General features: G+C 46.8%; 3 protein-coding genes across 3 annotated transcripts in view; 1 reads left to right on the plus strand and 2 right to left on the minus strand.

Annotated features, from left to right (window-relative positions):
- Window positions 1-13,984, plus strand: NT5C (5', 3'-nucleotidase, cytosolic). Its single transcript, XM_064675889.1, has 7 exons — window positions 1-1,048; window positions 5,399-5,499; window positions 5,576-5,636; window positions 6,393-6,507; window positions 6,591-9,901; window positions 11,269-11,341; window positions 13,786-13,984. The coding sequence occupies exons 1-5, from the start codon at window positions 602-604 to the stop codon at window positions 6,731-6,733; spliced, it is 867 nt and encodes a 288-aa protein (XP_064531959.1). The 5' UTR covers window positions 1-601; the 3' UTR covers window positions 6,734-9,901; window positions 11,269-11,341; window positions 13,786-13,984.
- On the minus strand, window positions 7,313-9,854 carry ARMC7 (armadillo repeat containing 7). Its single transcript, XM_064675892.1, has 3 exons — window positions 9,563-9,854; window positions 9,344-9,487; window positions 7,313-8,351 (listed from the first exon to the last, which is right to left on the minus strand). Exons 1-3 carry the CDS (start codon window positions 9,837-9,839, stop codon window positions 8,014-8,016), a joined length of 759 nt encoding a protein of 252 aa, XP_064531962.1. The 5' UTR covers window positions 9,840-9,854; the 3' UTR covers window positions 7,313-8,013.
- The window catches only part of SLC16A5 (solute carrier family 16 member 5), an 8,975-nt gene continuing 1,491 nt past the window's right edge, over window positions 11,799-19,282 (minus strand). The window contains exons 3-5 of the mRNA XM_064675882.1: window positions 16,099-16,242; window positions 14,234-15,088; window positions 11,799-13,886 (exon numbers count right to left, since the gene is read on the minus strand). Of these exons, the coding sequence (XP_064531952.1) occupies window positions 13,645-13,886; window positions 14,234-15,088; window positions 16,099-16,242 (1,241 nt within the window). The 3' untranslated portion in view covers window positions 11,799-13,644. The remainder of the gene's footprint in view (window positions 13,887-14,233; window positions 15,089-16,098; window positions 16,243-19,282) is intronic.

The raw sequence follows: 19,282 nt of genomic DNA on the forward strand, positions 1-19,282 counted from the left end.
ATCATGTGCCATCTTCCCCTGAAGAGATTGTCTGACTTATCTCTTAATTTTTGTCTTCTAGAGCAGAGAAATGTGGAATATGGCTTGGTATCTGTAATCTGGTTTATTCAAGATACTTTTTTATCTCAAGAAAATAGAGGAAAGTTTATATTCCTCACAACAACAACAAAAAAAAAAACAAACCAAAACAGGATCCTAAAAAGGGAGGTGGCTGTGAGTCCAAACTGTGGAGTTCTCTGCTGTCCTGGAGGGACCTGCTGCAGGATAAGCCACAGCAGAGGATTTGTATGGAGCTGGTGTGTCTGCTGGCACCTTTTCCACCCTCCTCCTGGAAGAACCGGTGCCTGAAAGCACCCAGGCTTTCCAGATCAGTGCTGGAGAAGCCCTAGCCTGAGGTGCTTAACCTACAAAACTGGATTTGCTCTGACGTGCTCCTCTCCTGCATGGGGGGAGAGGATTCTTATCCCTCGTGTCCCCTGGGCTGCAGGACCAGCTGCAGGTAGAGCATGGGAAGTAATCAAATTGTATTTCCTTGGCAATCCCCAAACCCAGTAGAACTTTATTAGTGCTCCTTTATGGTTGCTGAGGCTTTGGCCAAGCCATGCTGCTGCTGCTTTTCCCCCTCGTGCTGCGAATGTGCCCACTGCGGGATCCCGAAGGGTTTTGGGGGGTGCTATTCGCTTTTCCTCGGTTCCTGGCGGATCCCACCGCTGTTCCCACGCGGGGCTGCCCCGAGGAGCCCCGCCCACCTCATGCATATTCATGTAGCATCATGCAAATTCATGCCCCTCCCACGTGTGCCGGAGCCGGGGGCGCTGCCACCCGCATCGCCCGCGTGTGCCGGGAACCGGGATCTGGGATCGGGATGGGCAGCGCGGCCGGGCCGCTGCGGGTGCTGGTGGACATGGACGGAGTCCTGGCCGACTTCGAGGGCGCGGTGCTGCGGGAATTCCGCGCCCGCTTCCCGGCGGAGCCGCGCGTGGAGCTGGCGGAGCGCAGGGGCTTCTCGGTGCGGGAGCAGTACCGCAGCCTGCGGGAGGACCTGGAGGTGAGTGCGAGCCTCACCCTCCTCACCCGGCCCGGAAACCTCTCCCTGCCCACCCTGGGTGTGCAGAGCTCGGGGTCGGGTCAGTATTTTTTAAACAGCCATGACCCCTTAAATTACCTACAACTTCCTTTGTCTGTGTATAGCTACGTGGAATTCGTTTAAAGAATACTAATTTAAGTAATAAATAATGTTTGTTTATGTAAAATAGTAACCAAATTCATACCTACTCCCTATATTTATAATTTTCCTAATTCCAGGAGCTTTTGAGCCTCGATAGTCGTTGATTAGACTGTCCCTTGGTGACCAGCAGGAAGGGTGAAGTCTGGGTTCACAGTATTTTTAATTTTGCATTTTGTGCAGCCTTATTTTGTATAATGATAATTAGTGATTTCTTCCAGGAGGATCACCAGCCCTTTACAGGGAAGTGTGTGCAGGAATTGGCAAAGAGCAATTCTGTCATCAAACTCTTCACTGAACCATGTTCAGCTTGTTCTTTACCCTACTCGTGTTCCTGCTCTTGCTGTGCAGCAGGAGTAATAACTTACCCAAAGCTCCCCGAGTGCTCTGTGAGTGTTAATGTGGCTCCACAGCAGGACAAGAAATATAAATGTTATATATGGGTTTGTACAGCTAATGAAACCCTGTGTCCATATTCCCTCTGCATGCCCTGACAAGCAGAGTGCATGGCAGGTAATGATCAGGAGCAGCATGCAGAAAGCTCTGGAACACCCTACATCCATGCAAACTGTTGCCATTTTTAATGTCTGCTAATGACTGAATGAATATCAGAGAGGTTTGCAAGGCAAAATCAAAAATACTGTGAATCCAGACTTCACCCTTCCCTCTGGTCACTGCAGGACAGTCGAGGACTCTTTACAGAGCCTGGATGCTGATCCAGGCTGTGCCATACACTTTCCCTGAGAGGTTCATTGCTAATTTTAAGGTCCTGTACTGAGCCTGTAGGGTTTTTTTACTGCTAAGAAACGACAATTCACATTGATTTCCCTCCTGTTCCAGGCTCCTGCACCAGGGTGATGGATGGGAATGCTGGGTCCAGTCAGCATTTCCACAGGCTCCAAACTGCCCGAGCTCTAATCAATGACTATTGATGCTCAGAAGTTCCTGGACCTAGGAACCTGTAAATATAGCCAGCAGGCATGAATTTGGTTATTATTTTACATAAACAGACATGATTTATCGTTTAAATTAGTATTCCTTAAGTGAATCCTGTTTAGGTATATATGGACAAAAAAAAATGCAGGTAATTAAAGGGGTCTTGAATTTTTATTTGTTCTTATTTTGAAGGTCTACAATCTGATCTATCAAAAAAATTGTGTTTTGTTCTATTTCTGGCATTCCCATTCCCTCATTTGGTTCGTGCTCATCCTGTTTCTCCCCAGACCTTAGGTGTGGCAATGGAACAACCAGATAACTGGTTTGAGTCCCACGCAGATCAGCAGTGGCAGAAAGCTCTTATCTTTCTGTTCATTACTAGCCTGGCTTCCTAAGGAAATTAGCTTTGTGGAGCTGTGCTGTGTGTCTCCTTCAGTAACCTCTGGAGTTCTGGGCTGCTTTAGCCACAACAATGAAGTTTTTAAGATTTGAAGCTCCTTTGGGTTTTATGTAAAAATCATAAAATAGTTTAAAAATAGAGCCCTTGTTAGTTCTGCCGTGGCTGTACAGGGTGTCTCTGAGGCAGGAGAGTCCCTGTGGAAGGTCTCTCCTTGCCCACAGCTGCAGGAAAAGCTTCAGCAGGAACCAGCAGCCCAGACACTGAGGGCAGTTTTTCCATCCTGTGCCGGGGGGTCTGTGAGGCCTCATGTCCGTGCAGGGAAACTGAGTCTGCAGTTTGTCAGTGCTGAAAGGAGGGGATCAGCAGGACACCAGGGATCAGCTGGACACCAGGCTCTTTGTGGCAGGTGTCGGCTGTGCCTGTCCATGAACTGCCAGGGTGTGGGATACTCTCATGCCAGGGGGTGGGAAGTGCTGTGCTAATGATTTATGAATCGCCTCTTACTGAGGGGTGTTTATGCTTTGTTGGTGCTGAGCAGCTGCCCCTTGAAACTGGAGCCATTACTTGGGGGTTTATTTCTGTTTTGATCATTGATTTCACATTGTAAATCCATTTTATTTAGAAAGACTTTTAATCCATTTTATTTTGTTCAAAACTTTCTTTACTGCTCTTGCCTATCTGCCCCCCTGCGTGTGTAGCCATTTTGATGGGGATTTATCTCCCAAGAGTTTAGGATGTGTTTCCTGGCCCCAGACAGTTTCAAAAAAGGATTCAACACCTCCAGCGGGGGCAAAATTTTCTAGAATTATTTTTAGGTGTCTAGAATTGGTTTTTTAAATGCCAACGGGAAAGCTTAGGGATAGAGGTAGTCACTCCAGTTTTGCATCCAAGTTGTTATCTTGCTAATGGAAGTTAAAAGGAAACGTTCAGCACTGATGGCATGAAAATGAGGAAAGAAAATGGTTTTACTTTCAGTTTCTAATCACTTTTTGTTTCTCGTGGGGGAGGGAAATGGCTTTTGATTCTAAGAGTCATCAAATCGATTTTCTTTTGCCAGCAAAGCCAGACTTTCTTGTGACGTAGTGGAAACTTGCCAGTTTCTGGTGACTTGCTGTAGGATAAAAGAGCTTTCAGACACAAGCCCTGAGTCTGTAATTCAATCTCCTTGGGAAGAGCTCCAGGGAATTGTTGCCGGGATCAGGGAGGCTTTGCATGGAAACAGAGATCTGGGCAGATCTGATTGCCACGTCTGCACCCAGAGACTCCTCAGCCTCTTCTGATTTGCGTGTGAAATCAGGCAGTGCTTCCAAATTTCTGGCTGTTGATTTATGAGTATTTGCAGATGATGATAACTGAGTGAGCTCCGGGATCTGGGAGACTGGCTTAATGCCAGCTCCTTCTCATTGCTTCTTAATTGAAATGGTCTTTATGTTGATGTTCCACTGCTAATATAGAGCAAAGAGACCATCAGCTGGACTGTAAAGCTGCCTTGTACAATTTCTGAGCAAAGGCTGCAGCCTGCCTTTGAAGAATATTTAACAAGAATTAAGTTTTCAAAATTGTTCAGTGGCATGGGAATGTATGACTTTAATGCTGGTGGAAAAATGCTGTTTTGACACCTCTGAAGTTTACAGTGTGACCCCAGGGAAGGTAAGATTCGTGTGTCTCAGGGTAGAAGAGATACTGGAAGCTGAACCTCTCTGTCTGAGAGTCAAACTTAAACCTGGAAGTGGCCTCAGCTCCTCCAGTAATCTTATTTCTTTCCTGTTTACACTCACTTAAAAATTATTCTACCTTTAGCACAAACCTCCTTTCCTACTTTCTCACCATTAATGACTTCTCTGATTCATGTGGCATCCCACATGCCTGTATGGAAGGTGGGTTTACACCAAGAGCAGGTGCAGACACAACAGGGATAAAGCCCTTAATCCCCCTGCTCAGCCCATCGTGGGGCCCCGTGCCCTGAGCCAGGCGAAGGGAGAGCTGTCCCACAGCACCCCCAAACCCAGCCCAGCTGGGGGTCACGGGGTGCACAGGTCACCCCAGGGAGCCAAAGGTTCCTGGGGAAGCACAGGGATCCACCTCTGAACTTCCTGCTGCAGTCTGACACTCTTTGGAGCAGACTTTACCACAGAGGAGCAGCTCCAACCGTGCTGGAGTCGAGGTCTGCTCCTTCAGCAATGGGTGTTTTAGTGGGTGATTGAAAACCACAGAAAGCAGCAAAGACACGGAGCTTTCCCAGTGCTCCCATCCTCACTCTTCCGTCTTGCTGAAGGGATTCACCCCAAATGTGTGGGTGTGCTGACTTGGCCACTGGCACAGTCACCACTTTGCCCTGTTTGCTCCAAAGGAAAAGAGGGATATTGGGCAGTGCTTGTGTCTGCCCAGTTGTCCCTGGTAAATTCCTGAGTCATCAGCAAATCTCAGCCAAGCATGACAGAGGAGCAGAAGCCTCAAACTTGTTCCTTTGGTTTTCACAAGAGTTAATCCAGAGAGACCTGTGGAAGGGGTGAGGAGGGAGCTCTCCCTCTGCCAGAGCTCAGCGATTCCAGCTGCGGGTCAGGGCTGTTTGTGGTGGGAACAAATCCAGGTCAGGGTCAGCTCTGCCTCCTCACTCCGAATGAGCCACCAGGGAATGACTTCTCGTGTGCCTGGGTTGGACTTTTCCTGGAACCCAAAAGGTGAGAAATTTTATAATCCACTCTTGGGGGGAAGCATCACCTCCCTTGGCAAAGTGCTGGCCCTTTGCTGGCTGTTACACACGGGATAACTGGAGAACTGCTGGGACATCTTGGATCAAAGCACAGGCACTGCTGACTGTCCTCTGTCTCTTGCAGGCCAAGGTAGCCAGTGTCTATGAGTCCCCTGGCTTCTTCCTGAGGTTGGATCCAATTCCAGGAGCCCTGGAAGCTATGAAGGAGATGATCCACATGCAGGAGTAAGGACACTCTGCAACCCTTGTCCGTGACCTTACATTCCCCCCTGACTGCTAATGAAGACTGTTTTCTTTTCAGCACCCAGGTGTTCATTTGCACGAGTCCTCTCCGGAAATATGAGCACTGCATCGTGGAAAAGGTGGGAGAGAATTTGTTTTGCTGGGTTTAATGCTGCTTTTGCAAGGCCTTGCTGGTTCATACCACCAAGACAGAGCCATTCCTTTATTAAGGCAGTGGCTGCTCCGGCTGCCAGGCTTCCCTCGATCCCTGTCTGAGGAACAGCTGCCCAGACACGGAGCAGTAGCTCAGGATGGGGAATCTTGCAGTGCCACGTGCTGCCAGAATTACTATGGAGCACGTGAGCCCTGAGCTCTTGGAGCTGGGCTTGGGACCAGTTTATCAGGAGGCGATAGCAAAGGAACTGTTGTAGTTCCCTACAAGGAACGGGTATTCCCAGGGGATTCCACGCTGGAGAATCCTCAACCAACAAAACCTTCTGTCTGAATCTGGAGACTGAGATATCCAGCTGCCCCAAAAGAGGCCAATGCTGAGTTGAGGAGGCCGTGGTGTTGGAATTAGTCCTGTTTGCCACTGGCACGAGAATGGAGGGGAGACTTTGGTCACTGGAGTGACTTGGATGGGCACAATCCATGTGCTCTGGGCAAGCAGCCAGTGCTGCTCACAAACTCAACAGTTCAGCATGGCCAGGGCAGTGTTGAGTGAAGGCTGTCACAGGTTAAATCCGTCCTGGGCTGTGGCCAGGCTCCACATGGGGATTCCTAGACAGAGATGTGGGCTTACAGGGGAAAAAATTACTGCACTAGGGCTGACCTGGCACGAGCAATGTGCAAACTGAGACTACAGCTGGATTTTCTCTTACTCCTTGTCTCTGCAGTATAAGTGGGTAGAGAAACATTTGGGGCCCGAGTTTGTGGAGAGGATTATTCTGACCCGAGATAAGACCGTCGTAGCTGCTGACCTGCTGTTTGACGACAAGGACACCATCCAAGGTTTGAACAGCGCTTCCATCGCTGGCTGCTGGCCGGGGAGTCACCCCCAGCTGACTCCAGTTTTCCCCCTTTTTCCTCCCCAGGTGCAGAACCGAACCCGAGCTGGGAGCACATCCTGTTCACCTGCTGCCACAACAGGCATGTCCAGCTGGCGGCCCCGCGCCGGCGCCTGCTCTCCTGGGCGGACAATTGGAAGGCCATCCTGGAAAGCAAGCGCAGGCAGTAGTGCAGGAAGGGGATGCTGTGCCCTTCCCAATGCCAGGGAAACCCGTTCCCAGGAGCCAGTGAGCACCGTCACCTCGGGGTCAGTTATAATAACGAATGAGCTGCCACTGTCAGACTTGGTACAGAGCTGACTCTCTCCACGTTTCTGGAAGATTCCTCTGCACTCAGTTAACCTCTGTAGCATTTTGGATGTTTGCTGTTTGGAGAAGAGAAACTGTAAAACACAAGCAGCTGTGGGTTGGTTGGATTTTTGCGTGTGTGTGTTTAACCTCGCTCCTGTTTGGTTTGTGCTGTCTGGGGGTGGAGAGGAGGAAAAAAGAGGAAGAAGGAAAGCTCTTGAAACTTGAGCAGACACAGCGTGGGTGTCTGTCAGGGGGCACTGGGCTCAACAGCCAAACCTTCTAAATTTTATGTATTTAGCCACCCTGGCTTTTGGGTTTTCTCTTGCCTCATTGGCTGATCATGAAAGGAGACCAAGCTGGCCTCGATTTCTGGCCCATGTGCTTGAGTAAGAGTGGGCAAAGGCTGCAAGTGCTGCAGAGAAATATTTATGAGCTCATACAGAACTGATTACACAGCATTCAAGTTAATGTTTTATTAAGAGAAGGTTTTACAAGACAGCAGCTCTCATGAGCCAGACTGCTGTGAGCCATTTTTTTTTAAATCTTCACCTTTCTCACCAGTGGTAATGAAAGAAAAACAACTTTCCACTTCTTGATTTAAAGGATAGTTACAGCCTGCCCTGTGCAGTGACTCAGGAGCCAGGTGCCTATGCCACGATGAGAGGGTGGCATAACTAGTTCCACAGGGATGTAGAAAGATTGTGAACTGCCAGGGCAGGAAAACTCCTTCTTTCTCTGCAGGAGGAATAAATTTCTGTGACATTTTCAAGTCATTTGAGTTGACACTCCGTGTCAGTTGTCACTGACACTGAAGGGGAGACCTGCAGCAAAATCAGCCAGGAACTGGAGGGGATATAAGCTGCTCAATAACCCAAGCAGAAAACCCCTCACTGCTGGGAAGGGTTATTTGTGCAAGCTGGCTGCTGGGTTGCACTTGGCAAACTGCTCTCCAACAGCCATAACCTGCTTTATCTTAAATATTTGCTGGCAGTTTTAGCTGCATGCTCGGTCCAGCTGCCATGGTAGTGCTGCACCATCATCTTTGTTAACTAAACCCCAGTGCTGGTAGGACCAGCTTCCCTCTTTCACATTTTTTGACACGCTCTTGACCTGCTGAGCAAAAAGTGAGAACAGAGGGCAGTTTCCCTCTCAAACAGCTTCAGTCCTTGGGGAGGGGGATCCCCACTGCTGTGTGTTTGCTGAGATTCCTGGCCTCCTCCACCTGAGGAGGGGAGCAGTAATCCTCCAGGAAGAGGGTTGCCAGGTTGCTGAGCCGTTTGTTGGCCGAGAGGGAGAAGCGGAGCATGCACTCCACCACGGGCAAGGCCGTGGTCTGGTGCCGTGACTGCGGCGTCGTGAGGAACATCAGCGTGGTGACAGCTGACACCACAGTCTCCTCGTTGGGGCTGGACAGGCAGTTGATGATGGGCTCCACCCCGTTGGCCTCCAGGATGTACTCTTTGTTAGTTTTATCCAGGCACAGGTTACAAAGACCACCTGAAACGGCAAAAGAAAGTGTCTGACAAGGCAAACTCTCCACACCCTGGTCTTTGTCGCAATCAGATTCAAATTTAAGCTCGTCCTGTCTCTAACACAGAAGTAAGTATCGAGATTTTCTGTGAGGTTTGGATGGAAAATTCTTCACAGTTCCCTATGCCATGTTTTGTTGATGCTTTCCAGAGATTTTCCACCAGCACATTCCTCCTCCTGTGTGTCATTAGAGGGCACTGTTACTGCTGCACATAACTGCTTCCACAGAATGATTCCAGGATTGCTTATCCCTAACTGAGGATACCAGCCAGCAATTTACTGCACGTGTTTTAGAAAACCAGAGAATGGACATAACAGTGTTGGGCAAGAGGCACAGAATGTTTGAACTTGAAACTTTGAGAAGCCACAAACCTTAACAATCGAGTATATTTATTATCATCTCATAGAATCCCTCACAGGATCTGGCCCCTTATCTTATGTTCAGACCATAAAAAATAAAGCATAAAAAGATCATAAGAAGACCATAAAAAGATAAGGCAGTTTCTCAGAGAATTTATTAAAAAGTGTCAAGTAAATATTCTAGAAGACCAGCTGTCAATAGCAGAACGGTAACAATGGACCTGTACAATATACCTGGCTAAATTTATGTATTAATTATTGCTTCTCTATAGGAGAGATTTTAGAAAAAAAGTCAATCAGGTAGTGTTTACTTATGGTCTAGGGAAAAAAAAAAAAAAAACCAAACAAAATCCTTTCCAGAAAGTGCCTTCATTAAGCTCTATCAGGACAGGGGGGGACATGCCTGCCTCTGACTTCTCTCCCTATTCCACACGTTCTGCACTAAATGAGGTTTTATCAGCACAGTGTGGGTCTATTTTTGGAGCCTGATTGCTGATCCATTTTGCGGGGGGGGATTAACCACCAAACCAGGTGTGGGACCTGGTGTCCCCGGACCTGCCAGGCAGGTGCCAGCTGAGGGTGTTCGGGGCAGCCCTTACCAATGGCAAACTCCACGAGGGTCTCGTTGTCCTCGGTGAGCATATCCAGGAACAGATCCAGCACCTGGAGCTGCCGCAGGTACTCGTAGTTTTTGGGATCGTAGGCGAAGTTGGCCAGGTTCGCCAGCACCTGCTCCTTGGCCTCTGCAAGGGAGAAGCGTCAGGTGTGTGAGGAAACACTCAACATGAGGGGAGTGAGCGAGCAGCGGTGTTTGTTACCTGGGCTGTCCGTCACCTGGAATTCGGTGACGAGCGCCTGCAGGTACTCCAGCCGCCCCAGCTCCATCGCGGGCCCGCCTGTGGGACACCTCGATGGGCTCCCCGTTCCCCTGGAACCCCGGGCAGTGCTGATCACGGACAGCTCAGGGACCGGGTGTGCCGTGGGATGGAGACAAACCGGCCGCTCCAGGCCGGCGAGGAAACACCACCAGCCGCCATTTTGTGGGCGTGACACGGCGCGAGCGTCCCCCTCAGGCGGGGCGGGGGCGGCCGCCATTTTGTGGGCGGGCGGCTCCCTCTCCCTTCAGGTGTGTGTGGGGGCGGCTCCTCCTCCCCTAGGTATAAATTAATAACATATATAGTGTACGATATATACAAATATATATAAATATATAAGTATACATAAATGTATAAAAATGAATGACCCTGTGTCGTGGTGTTTGTGTTTTGTTACATGGCAAAGCTTTGCTCTGGAAAGGAGCTGACCCTTCCTCACTGCCCAGTGAGATAAATTACCTGGGAAAAAAAAAAAAGAGGCAAAGCCAGGGAGTGAATTAATTAAAACAGTAGGAGGTGATTCCACCCTGGTTTACAGCGGGCACAGAGCAGAACTCACGCAGCTCAGTGGAACCGCCGGGACTTTACGTGTTGCAACTGTGTTCAGGTGTGATTCATGTTCTGTAAATATATATGGTAAGAGTTAAAAAACATCATAAACCTGGGAGGGGGTGTGGGGGGTTGGACTTCGCAAAAATTTGCATTGCTTTTATTGAAGCAATTACACGTACAGAGGTTCTGCTGTGGATAAGGAAGGAACAGGCTGTGAGTACGTGTTGTCTTTTTTTGTTATCTCGAGTGCGATTGGTTTTCACATACAGCAAATTGAACGTGGACCGATCCACCAAATTCATGGCACCAGTGACAAGAGTGCTGGGCTGACAAACCTCTCCTACCACACAGCTGGGGGCACAAAATATCTGCCTGTGACCACATTAAATAGAAGGATGAGCAAAGAAGCTGCACTGAATGCAGCTATGCTAAATATTTTAACGTGGTAACGGCATGGGAAGACAGAGAAAGTGAAAGGAAAGTCATTTATTTTCACCTGGTACAAAAGTTTAAGGCAGGCCTGTGCTAGCAGCTTCAGCTCTTAGCATAATTATCAACTGAAGTCATTATCTATTTATATGTATATAGACATCTGTATATTCGCAAATATATCTGTATATTTGAGTGTATATATATATATATGAAAATTGTCAGCAAAGGTGCTACAGACCATGTCTATATTAGAATGTTTTGCTACTGTAGTAACAAATCTCTTTTAATGTGTACCTTTTTAAGTGGTAAGTGTTGACATACTTTAAAGCCACATCTGTCATTAAGTAGAAAGTGAACGAGTAATGTGAGAAAGCAGGAGCAGAGAAAGCACAGGGGAGCCAGTCAATACAAACAGAGCAATACTGGGATTGACTAATAAGAGGGGGGAAACTGTGTTTAAAGAGGTAAAATGCTATTACTTCTGTTTATAAGTACTACATTTACTCACTCAGTGTTGGCTGTATAGTTTAATGGTCTGAATGCTCCAAGCACTTGCTGTTTGCTGGAGTAGTTTGCACAGTGTGGACTGATATAGCCTGGGTAGATAGCACACCAAATCCAGAATTCAGGGAATTTTCATCTATTAGTTGTTTCTTTTCTTACAGCTACGAGCCAGGTCTGCAAACAGCAAGCCAAGCTCTTAAATCAAGTGATTTTGCACTTCTGAGGTTTTTTAAGGTGTGTAAGTTTACTGTGACTTTTATTTGGTTTTTGGTTTTTTTATATTCAATATTAATAAATAATATCCACATTTAATGCAAATATTAATATTTTCCACATATTACATTGGCAGAGTATCTAAGGCTTTTAAGGATCGCCATCTTCCAAGTGTGAATTTCCTGGTGAATGTTTCATTTCAGTGAGAAAAGGTGCTTCTTGAACTTTTGTTTTCTCTGCTATGGCAGCTCAGACATCTTAACTCACCCGTGGAAACACAGCCTAAAAAGTTACCTCTTCTCTGTGCAGGATTTGGTTCCAGCCTCTGGGTTGTGGATTACTTCTAAAGGGTCTGTGGAAAGTAATGAGGGGAGACAACCCTGTTGTCAGACAGCCTAAATTCTGTAAGGCTGTTAGAAAGGTTGTATCAACAAGTTGAGAAACCTTAAAAATTTAAGAATTACACACAGAAAAGATATCAATCTGTTCAGCTGCTTAGCTGTTTATTTGCAATAGCTAGAGGAGATTTGGGACTTGATCCTTCTTCATTGCTTTTTGGGAGGGAGAAAGCCCCATCGTTTTCCTAGGAATGTACAACAGTCTGTTTTGGCAAGTTGAGAAGCACCAGTCCCTGCTTACTTTGTAGCTATGGACCATGTAAGCATTACATAATTTAATAAACACACTTGATGAGAGATTAGATATGTATATCTCCCACTAATTATCTTATTTAAGTATAGGTTTGATCAGGAAATGCAAAGTCTACTGGTTCTGTAATCCTAGGGCGAAGATACTGAGCTGTGGAGGTAGAAATCCTTCTGAAGGGCTGGTACCTCCTCTGTGTAAGGCCAGCTGTGAAGCCATTGTAGTCTCTGAAGATCTTGGAGTCAGTTTTCCAGTGGTTCAATTCAGGTTTTTGGTTGGTTGGCTTGTTTTGTCTGGGGAGCTTTAAAGAAAACTGTGGGTTTGTCGGTAGGAATTTGATATGGCAGTTCTTAGATAGGCACTGCAGTTGAGTTTGGTATAACAGGTCTCAAGGTAAGCACTGTAGTTTAGTTGAAAGTTGTTCGTTTTTCCATTTCACTCCCATTTTATGCGTCCATCTTTCTGACGGTTCTAATGTGTTGGGTAATTTTCACCTGCCGTGTTTTGTGAGCTGTTACCTGCTTCTGTTGGATCAGGAATTATACGGAATATGAACAATTTGCACCTCAAGCTGATGCTGAGGCTGATGCAGCCACCACATGAGCAGTGAGAAGCCTAACTCCTGGGAATATAGCAGGAAAAGCCACTTGCAGGTCAAGGCTGTAAGGAAAGCAAAGTCAGCAACACTGGCTTTCCTTGGTACTCCTTCTCCCACAGATTTCTTTGTAAGTTCTGCTTGTGATTAGAAGAAATAAAAGTTATGCTTGTACAAAGTTCTCTAAAATGAGCGTGCTGGTGCAATTAAGTCAGAATCTAAGACTAAAGAGCTGAATTCATTTCCACAGTTGCTTGGAATTTGGCCCTATAAAAGGAGGCATACAGTTATGCTTAGGTATGGTAACACCTTTGCTCTCTCCCCCAAATGGGTTCCAGGTAATGCTGAAGTGTGTTTACACAAGCCATGAATCCTCTTTTATGATATATCAAGAAGCACTTGAGATATCACTAGTTATATAAAGCAGGCACTCCAAGTTTTGGTGTTTTTTTTTCTTTTTGATGCTCTAGAGTTGAACCTTTCAGGGTTTGAAACTGCTCTTGGCATGAAGAATTCGTGTATATACCTTGTAGGAGAAAATAATTGGTCTTTCTAGAGACTTGTCTGAGTACTGCAACCCATGCAGCTGCTTTCAGATAATATTTAGAGATGTGGAAAATAATTCCACTCTTCCTGTAGAAAGTGTCTTACCACCTGCAGCATAGGAAGCAACCAGGATACTTGTGCAGCAAAATTACAAGTGAAAGAACTACTCTTATACATAGCCATTAATCAATGTTGTCCAGCACTTCCAATGATTTCTTAAAGGTAGTGACTTAACCCAATTGAACTGACACAGCTTTTTGTCTCCTTCTGTGGCTGTTGTTCCATGGTTTGCTTTAGGAGAGCACAGATTTCTCTGTCCTTCATCTCCGTGGCTGGTGCTGGATTTGGGGCTCATCCCATGGTCTGGATGCTTCTCTTGGAGTCTGACATGGCCCCTGGGAGTAGAAGTGCAGAAGGAAGATGACATTTGTGGAAAGCAGACTTTTTTTTTCTCATATGCCGTCAGTGCTGGGCCATGTGTAGCTTTGTACAGACCACATCATTGTGTTGCTCTTTTTCTCCCTTCTTTTCTTTATTTTCATATGCTGGTGACGTACACGACTGTTGGAGGGGGTTGACTTTCAGCCTGTGGATCACTTGGCTTTTCGCTGTATGGATATCTGGAGGGATTACTCAAAGGTACTTTGGAAGCCTCTCTCAATTTGTTTTTTTTTTCCAGAGCACAGAAGCTGAGCCCCATAAATAATGCAGCAGATATCAGAAAGAAGCTCGAGGTGTGGAAGACGTAGAGGAAATCACCGGTTATGTCTACCAGGAAACCTGAAATAGAAGCCAAAGAGAAGATGCACACTAAAGGCATAAATTGACACGAATGTTAAACCTAAATAATTCAGTAAATTGCCATACACAAAAGGTAAGCATTCTCTGATGGGTTAAGTTCTCTTCTCTAAATTCTAGGGGTTGGTTGGTTTGGTTTTTTTTTTTTTAGTCACCACTCAGGTGATGTTTCTGCTTCTGTTGAAAGTATTTCTCAATACACACAGAAATCAGAAAAGAAAGGAAATTGTAATTTTCCCCCAAAACTGCTGATTCATTTAGTTTACCCAGTAGAGAACCCCTGTGCCACTGCCACTGTGCCAGCTTTTTCCTTGCAAAGGTTCTCTCACCTGTGAGTGGGGGCCCGATGAGGACAGTGATGCTCTCCACGATGGTGAAGAGCCCTAGAGCACTGGAGAACCTGTCCATCTCCACCACATCCATCAGCACCTGGAAGGTGAGTGACCCCACCCCGCTCATGGAGATGCTGAGGATGACGCAGTAGAGGATGAGGACTCTGAACTCGGCTGATATGACGCAGATGAAGTTGCTCAGCCCGCAGAGGAGCGCGGCCAGGCTGAACAGGTAGATGCGCCTCCCTGTGAACACCCTGTGCCCCGAGAGCAGCCCTGTGAGAGGGCGGATGAAGATGTTGATGAACCCGATGATGGAGATTAGAAGAGCTGCCCTGCCTTCCTCCACCCCATTGTGGATGGCATAAGGCACAAGGTAGACGTGGGGCAATGCAAACCCCATCATCATCCAGGCCACTCCAATAGTGTAAATCTGGTAACGTTTGTTTTGGCAGAAGATGTCAAAAGCCAGGTACTTCTGCAGCACCTGGAAACATGTTGTCCTTCTGGCATGCTGCTGGAGTGCGGGGTGGGGAGGAGACACTCCGTTGGACAGCTGTGCCTCCTCTGCTTTGCTGCCTGGCTCCTCTCCAGGCTCAGGCGGCTGTGGAAGTGACCCGATGGGTCTCATGATGGCTCCACAGACACAGCCGTTCAGGAGTATTCCTCCAAAGATGACGAAGGTGTTTCTCCAGCCCATCTCCTCCAGCAGGTACTGAGACAGCAGCGGCCACAGGGTGAAGCCGAGGGAGACGCCGGTGGAGGCCACGGCGTTGGCCAGCGTTCGCCACCGCACAAAGTAGTAGCCCAGCGAAGTCACCCCTGCCTGGAAGCTGAAACACGATCCCAGACCTAAAGGTGAGAATAAAAGAGTAAGTGACCACATGTGATCCCTCTGTGTTGTCTTAAAGGGTGAAAACAGCACAAACTCAGGGTGTACCCACAGGTGATTTTATCTGCCACTGAAGCATTTCCTCACCTGCCAGGCTGCAGCCTGGCCCAGGGGCTGATTAGTACTCAGAAACCCACACCAGGAATGGAGAAGGATGTTATGTGTAAATTAAACTACTTGTGTTCTTGGGTATACTAAATATACTGATCTAAACTGACATTTGTCTGGGGCACGTTGCCATTCCTAAAGTTGTTATGGAATTGTTCATTAAATACTTTGTTTTTATACCACAGGCAACAAGCAGTGCTGCTTTCCTGACACTTTCATCAGGGCTCAGGGAGTTGCTTGTTTTTCTCTCTATGCAGTGGCCACAGCATAGCTTGCAAGATCCAGCAGGATGGGTCCCAAAGTAAGGAATTAATCTCTTTGTGTTATTAAAAACCAAGAGTTGAACGTCAGTCACACAGGAGAAATATTTGGAAAGGAAAAGTTCCCATCTGTTACTTCTGTTCAAAACCAACATGGTCTTTTGTTAGAAAAAGTTGTCTCCACATTTCCCCAGACTGGGAGTGGTGAAATATAAACCCAGGGAAACTGGGAAGGACATTATCCCAACACACTATGTTCCAAGATTGAAAAAAAAAACCCAACAAAAAAATCCTGCTTTATTGAAAGACAAAAGGCCAAGAAGCTACTAAAAGGAACAGACATCTTTGCTCTCCATTTTGCCCTCTGGAGACCTATAGCTTTTTCCAGAGAGAAGCATTTCACGGTGAGCTTGGATGAGTGTGTTAAAGGGGTGTGAAGGCCAAGTCTAGTGGCTGTAGGATTCCTGCTGCACTGGGGGATGTTGCATTCTCCTTTTTCCCAGATAAATGGAAAAACGTGAGCACTTAGTCAGGACCCTCCCCATTCCCCTTCTCCCCATCAAGCACACAGCTGGGTTTTCCTGCTGCTCACTGGTACATACCGGTGATGAGCCCAACTGTGAGGTAGAGCTGGCTGATGGACTTGCAGAAGGAGCTGGACACCATTCCCAGCCCGCTGAGCAGCCCCCCCAGCATCACTGCAAACCTGCAGCCAAACCGCTTCACCAGGATGCTGCAGAGGGGCCCTGGAAGCAGGGAAGAAAAAAGGGAATCGGTCAGGGAGGAAGGAAATATTTTGTACCTGCTGGATTGCTGCAATTGTCAAATGACTTAGTCTAGAGACCCTGAGGGTTGTCCCAGCAGCTTTATGTAGTTGGGGGAGCCAGGAAGAAAAAATACACTGCCTGATCCTCACAAGTGCTTGGTCAACTTGTTAGCTGAGGGAAAGGCTCCTGAGATCTGCTGGGATTTTGGCCATCAAGTAGGATGTGATGGATTTTCATTAAAACCCTTGGAAATGGATTTTTGTTGAATTCTGGGAGATTGTGGTAAATAACTGGTTTGTTAATGAAATTAGGCAGCCTTCATTTTGGGGTAGGGAAAGATGAGTTCAGACCTGCAGACCGTCAATGGGAAGAATGTGCTTCTCTCTGTATGTTCTGGCAGAAGAGGATTTGAAGGTAGAGTTTCTTTTCCTGTTCCTTTGAGGATCCTCAAGATTTTCCATGTATTTTTTCCCCCCAATTCTGAACACTTAAGGTTATATAAGCAAATGCAAAATGACTGTAAGCTGCAGAATTAGGAGTCAGTTAGTGCAGAGAAAATAACCTGTGGCATATTTGTGACCTAAAATGATATCTGGTTTGAAATAAAATCCATACAGTCAAATGAACAGTGGAACATTATTAAAATTAGGAGTGCAGCTGTCTGTATTTCGATCTGCTTGGGAGATTTTCACCTCAGACTTTGCTGGCCTTTGAAAAAGTGTTCTGCAAACGTGACTGGATTATTTTTCCTCCTGCTGAAGACGTTAGGGATGGTACTGCTGTTTAACCAACCCAAGTAGCCAGAAGGCATAAATTAAACACTCCAAAATAATGAGATTGGCTCTAAAAACCATAAGGGTTTTTCATTATTTGTTCCTGATAACTTGCTGTCTGTGTTTCAAATGTTATTTCTCACTTGCCTGGGGCTTTTGTGCTTTTCTTTGCAGAAATAATATCAACAAAAGTGCTGCATTTGTATGAGTGAGTCCAGAAAGTTCCGTGTGCATGAATATCCAGGAGCAGGAACCTGTAAGGGCCTGAAATCCACTTTTGGAGGCAGAGGTAGGATCCTGAGCTCTCTTGAATGAATTTATAGCAAAATAATCGTTAATGGCTTTTACCTAGGAAGGTAGCACAGGTAATGAGATATGTTTGACTGACGTATGAGCTATTATTCGTGCTGTGCCCTTCCCTGTTTCCTTCCATAGCTCTGTGGAGCTGCAGCCAGCTCTCCTGCATGGAATCTTCTCCCTGCACTGACCGCCCCGAGAACAGGCTGCTCTGACCATTTCCCTCCCTCTTTACCAATTTTTGCAGCAAATATTTTTTCCCCCTTTGGTTCCTCTGAATTAAAAAGAATAAAGGCAAAGAAAAGAGAGAATCTCCTCTAAGAGAACACTGGTGACAGCAGGGTGCAATTCTGTGAAAGGTTTAAGTGCTGAGATGATGGCTGTAACCAGAGAACCTGAATCAAAAGGAGCCTGGTCCACTGTAAAGGAGATCAGAAGTTGCAGCAAAAGCCATATGTGTTTGGCCTGAGAGGGGGGCTTTGGTCTGTTTATTTTGTTGTTTTTTTCCTTCCTGGTTTATGGTCATGTTACTGCTGCCTTGTGCTACTGGGGAACAAGAACAAGCACCTCTGTGCTGTAACAGCCTGCAAGAGGAGAGATAACTGGCAAGGAAAGTACAACCCTCTGGCTGTGCCCTGACACAATCTACTGTAAATATCATTAACATGAGGATATTCTTTCCTTGCCTAATTTGTAACTTTTGGATCAATTAATTGGCTGTATTTATATCAGCTTTTATTGTGGTTCCAGCTTCCTACACAACAATTACTTCATTAAAGATGATTGGATAATTGATACTTTCTTGTGGATACTGCCAGAGTTCTCCCTCCTGGATATGTTGGGACCAAGTTGCTTCTGAGACCATTTCCTAAAGCCAGCAGGTCCCAATTGGATCCTTCCCACTAACCACAGCAGGACCACAGGGGATGGAAGGCAGCACAGGGAATGCCCACAAGCTTTGGAATTTGAAGCCCCAAGGACACTGCTCTATTTCTGCTGATTTGCAGTGATGATTCTTCCCCTTCTTGCTTTCCCCACGGTCTCTTTCCATCTGCACCTTGATATTCTGGACCCAATTGTTCCTACTAAGGTGCAAACTCTCAATTCCATGCCAGGTGGCTCTCAGCCAAGTCTGCACAGGAGAGACTGAACCTGCCACAGCCTTCACATCAGCATGACCCTGGGTCCTAGTTTTCTTTTTTTATATATATAATGTAGTGTCAACTTTCACCAGCATTGGAAGGGAGCAGGTGTGAACTCAAGGAGCAGCTTGGATACATGGCCAACACTGGGTACTTTGCTTCTTTTGACTGGTGGGGTTTGGGTCATCTGTTTATCAAATGAGCACAGGAGTTGCACACAGAGGGGCCACCGAAACACGGACCACTCCTTGGGAAGCCCTCGAGCTGCTGGGGATTTGTTTTTCTCCTCTATGCAGAAGTAGAAGAGAATCCCCCCATCTGTGTGTGCAGTTGGGGACCACCGTCCTGTGCTGCTCCCTCATTTTCTTTGTGGAGGGGAAAAATACGATGATTGTGTCCACTATCCACATACCACAACCCCCCTCCACCCAGAGGGTGCCGCCTGACCCAGATTCTGCACCGATCCAGCCCTGTTCTCGTCCACCCTGCATGGGTGTGAGCTCCATGCCACCGCCCAAGGAGCTGCTTTTAAGCCTCTGCCTCAGCTGGCAGCTTGGAGGAACTTGGCTTTTGGCCTCTCTCCAGCCCCAAAGAACACAGTTTTCATGTGGCACTTGGAAGGAGGTGTGCTCTTGTGGACAGAGGATGAACCAAGAAAGCACCCAAGCTCCAGCACTACATGCCAGCTGTATTCAAGGAGCTGTGGGAAACAACTTTCTGTTATTGCTGGTCTGGAAAAGCTGGGTTTGAGAAAGGGATTAATTTTCTTTGACAAAGGGTTTTGGTTGACTCTGAGAGTGACAGAAG

This window comes from Pseudopipra pipra, chromosome 19, assembly GCF_036250125.1.
Source record: "Pseudopipra pipra isolate bDixPip1 chromosome 19, bDixPip1.hap1, whole genome shotgun sequence".
Taxonomy (NCBI): domain Eukaryota; kingdom Metazoa; phylum Chordata; class Aves; order Passeriformes; family Pipridae; genus Pseudopipra; species Pseudopipra pipra.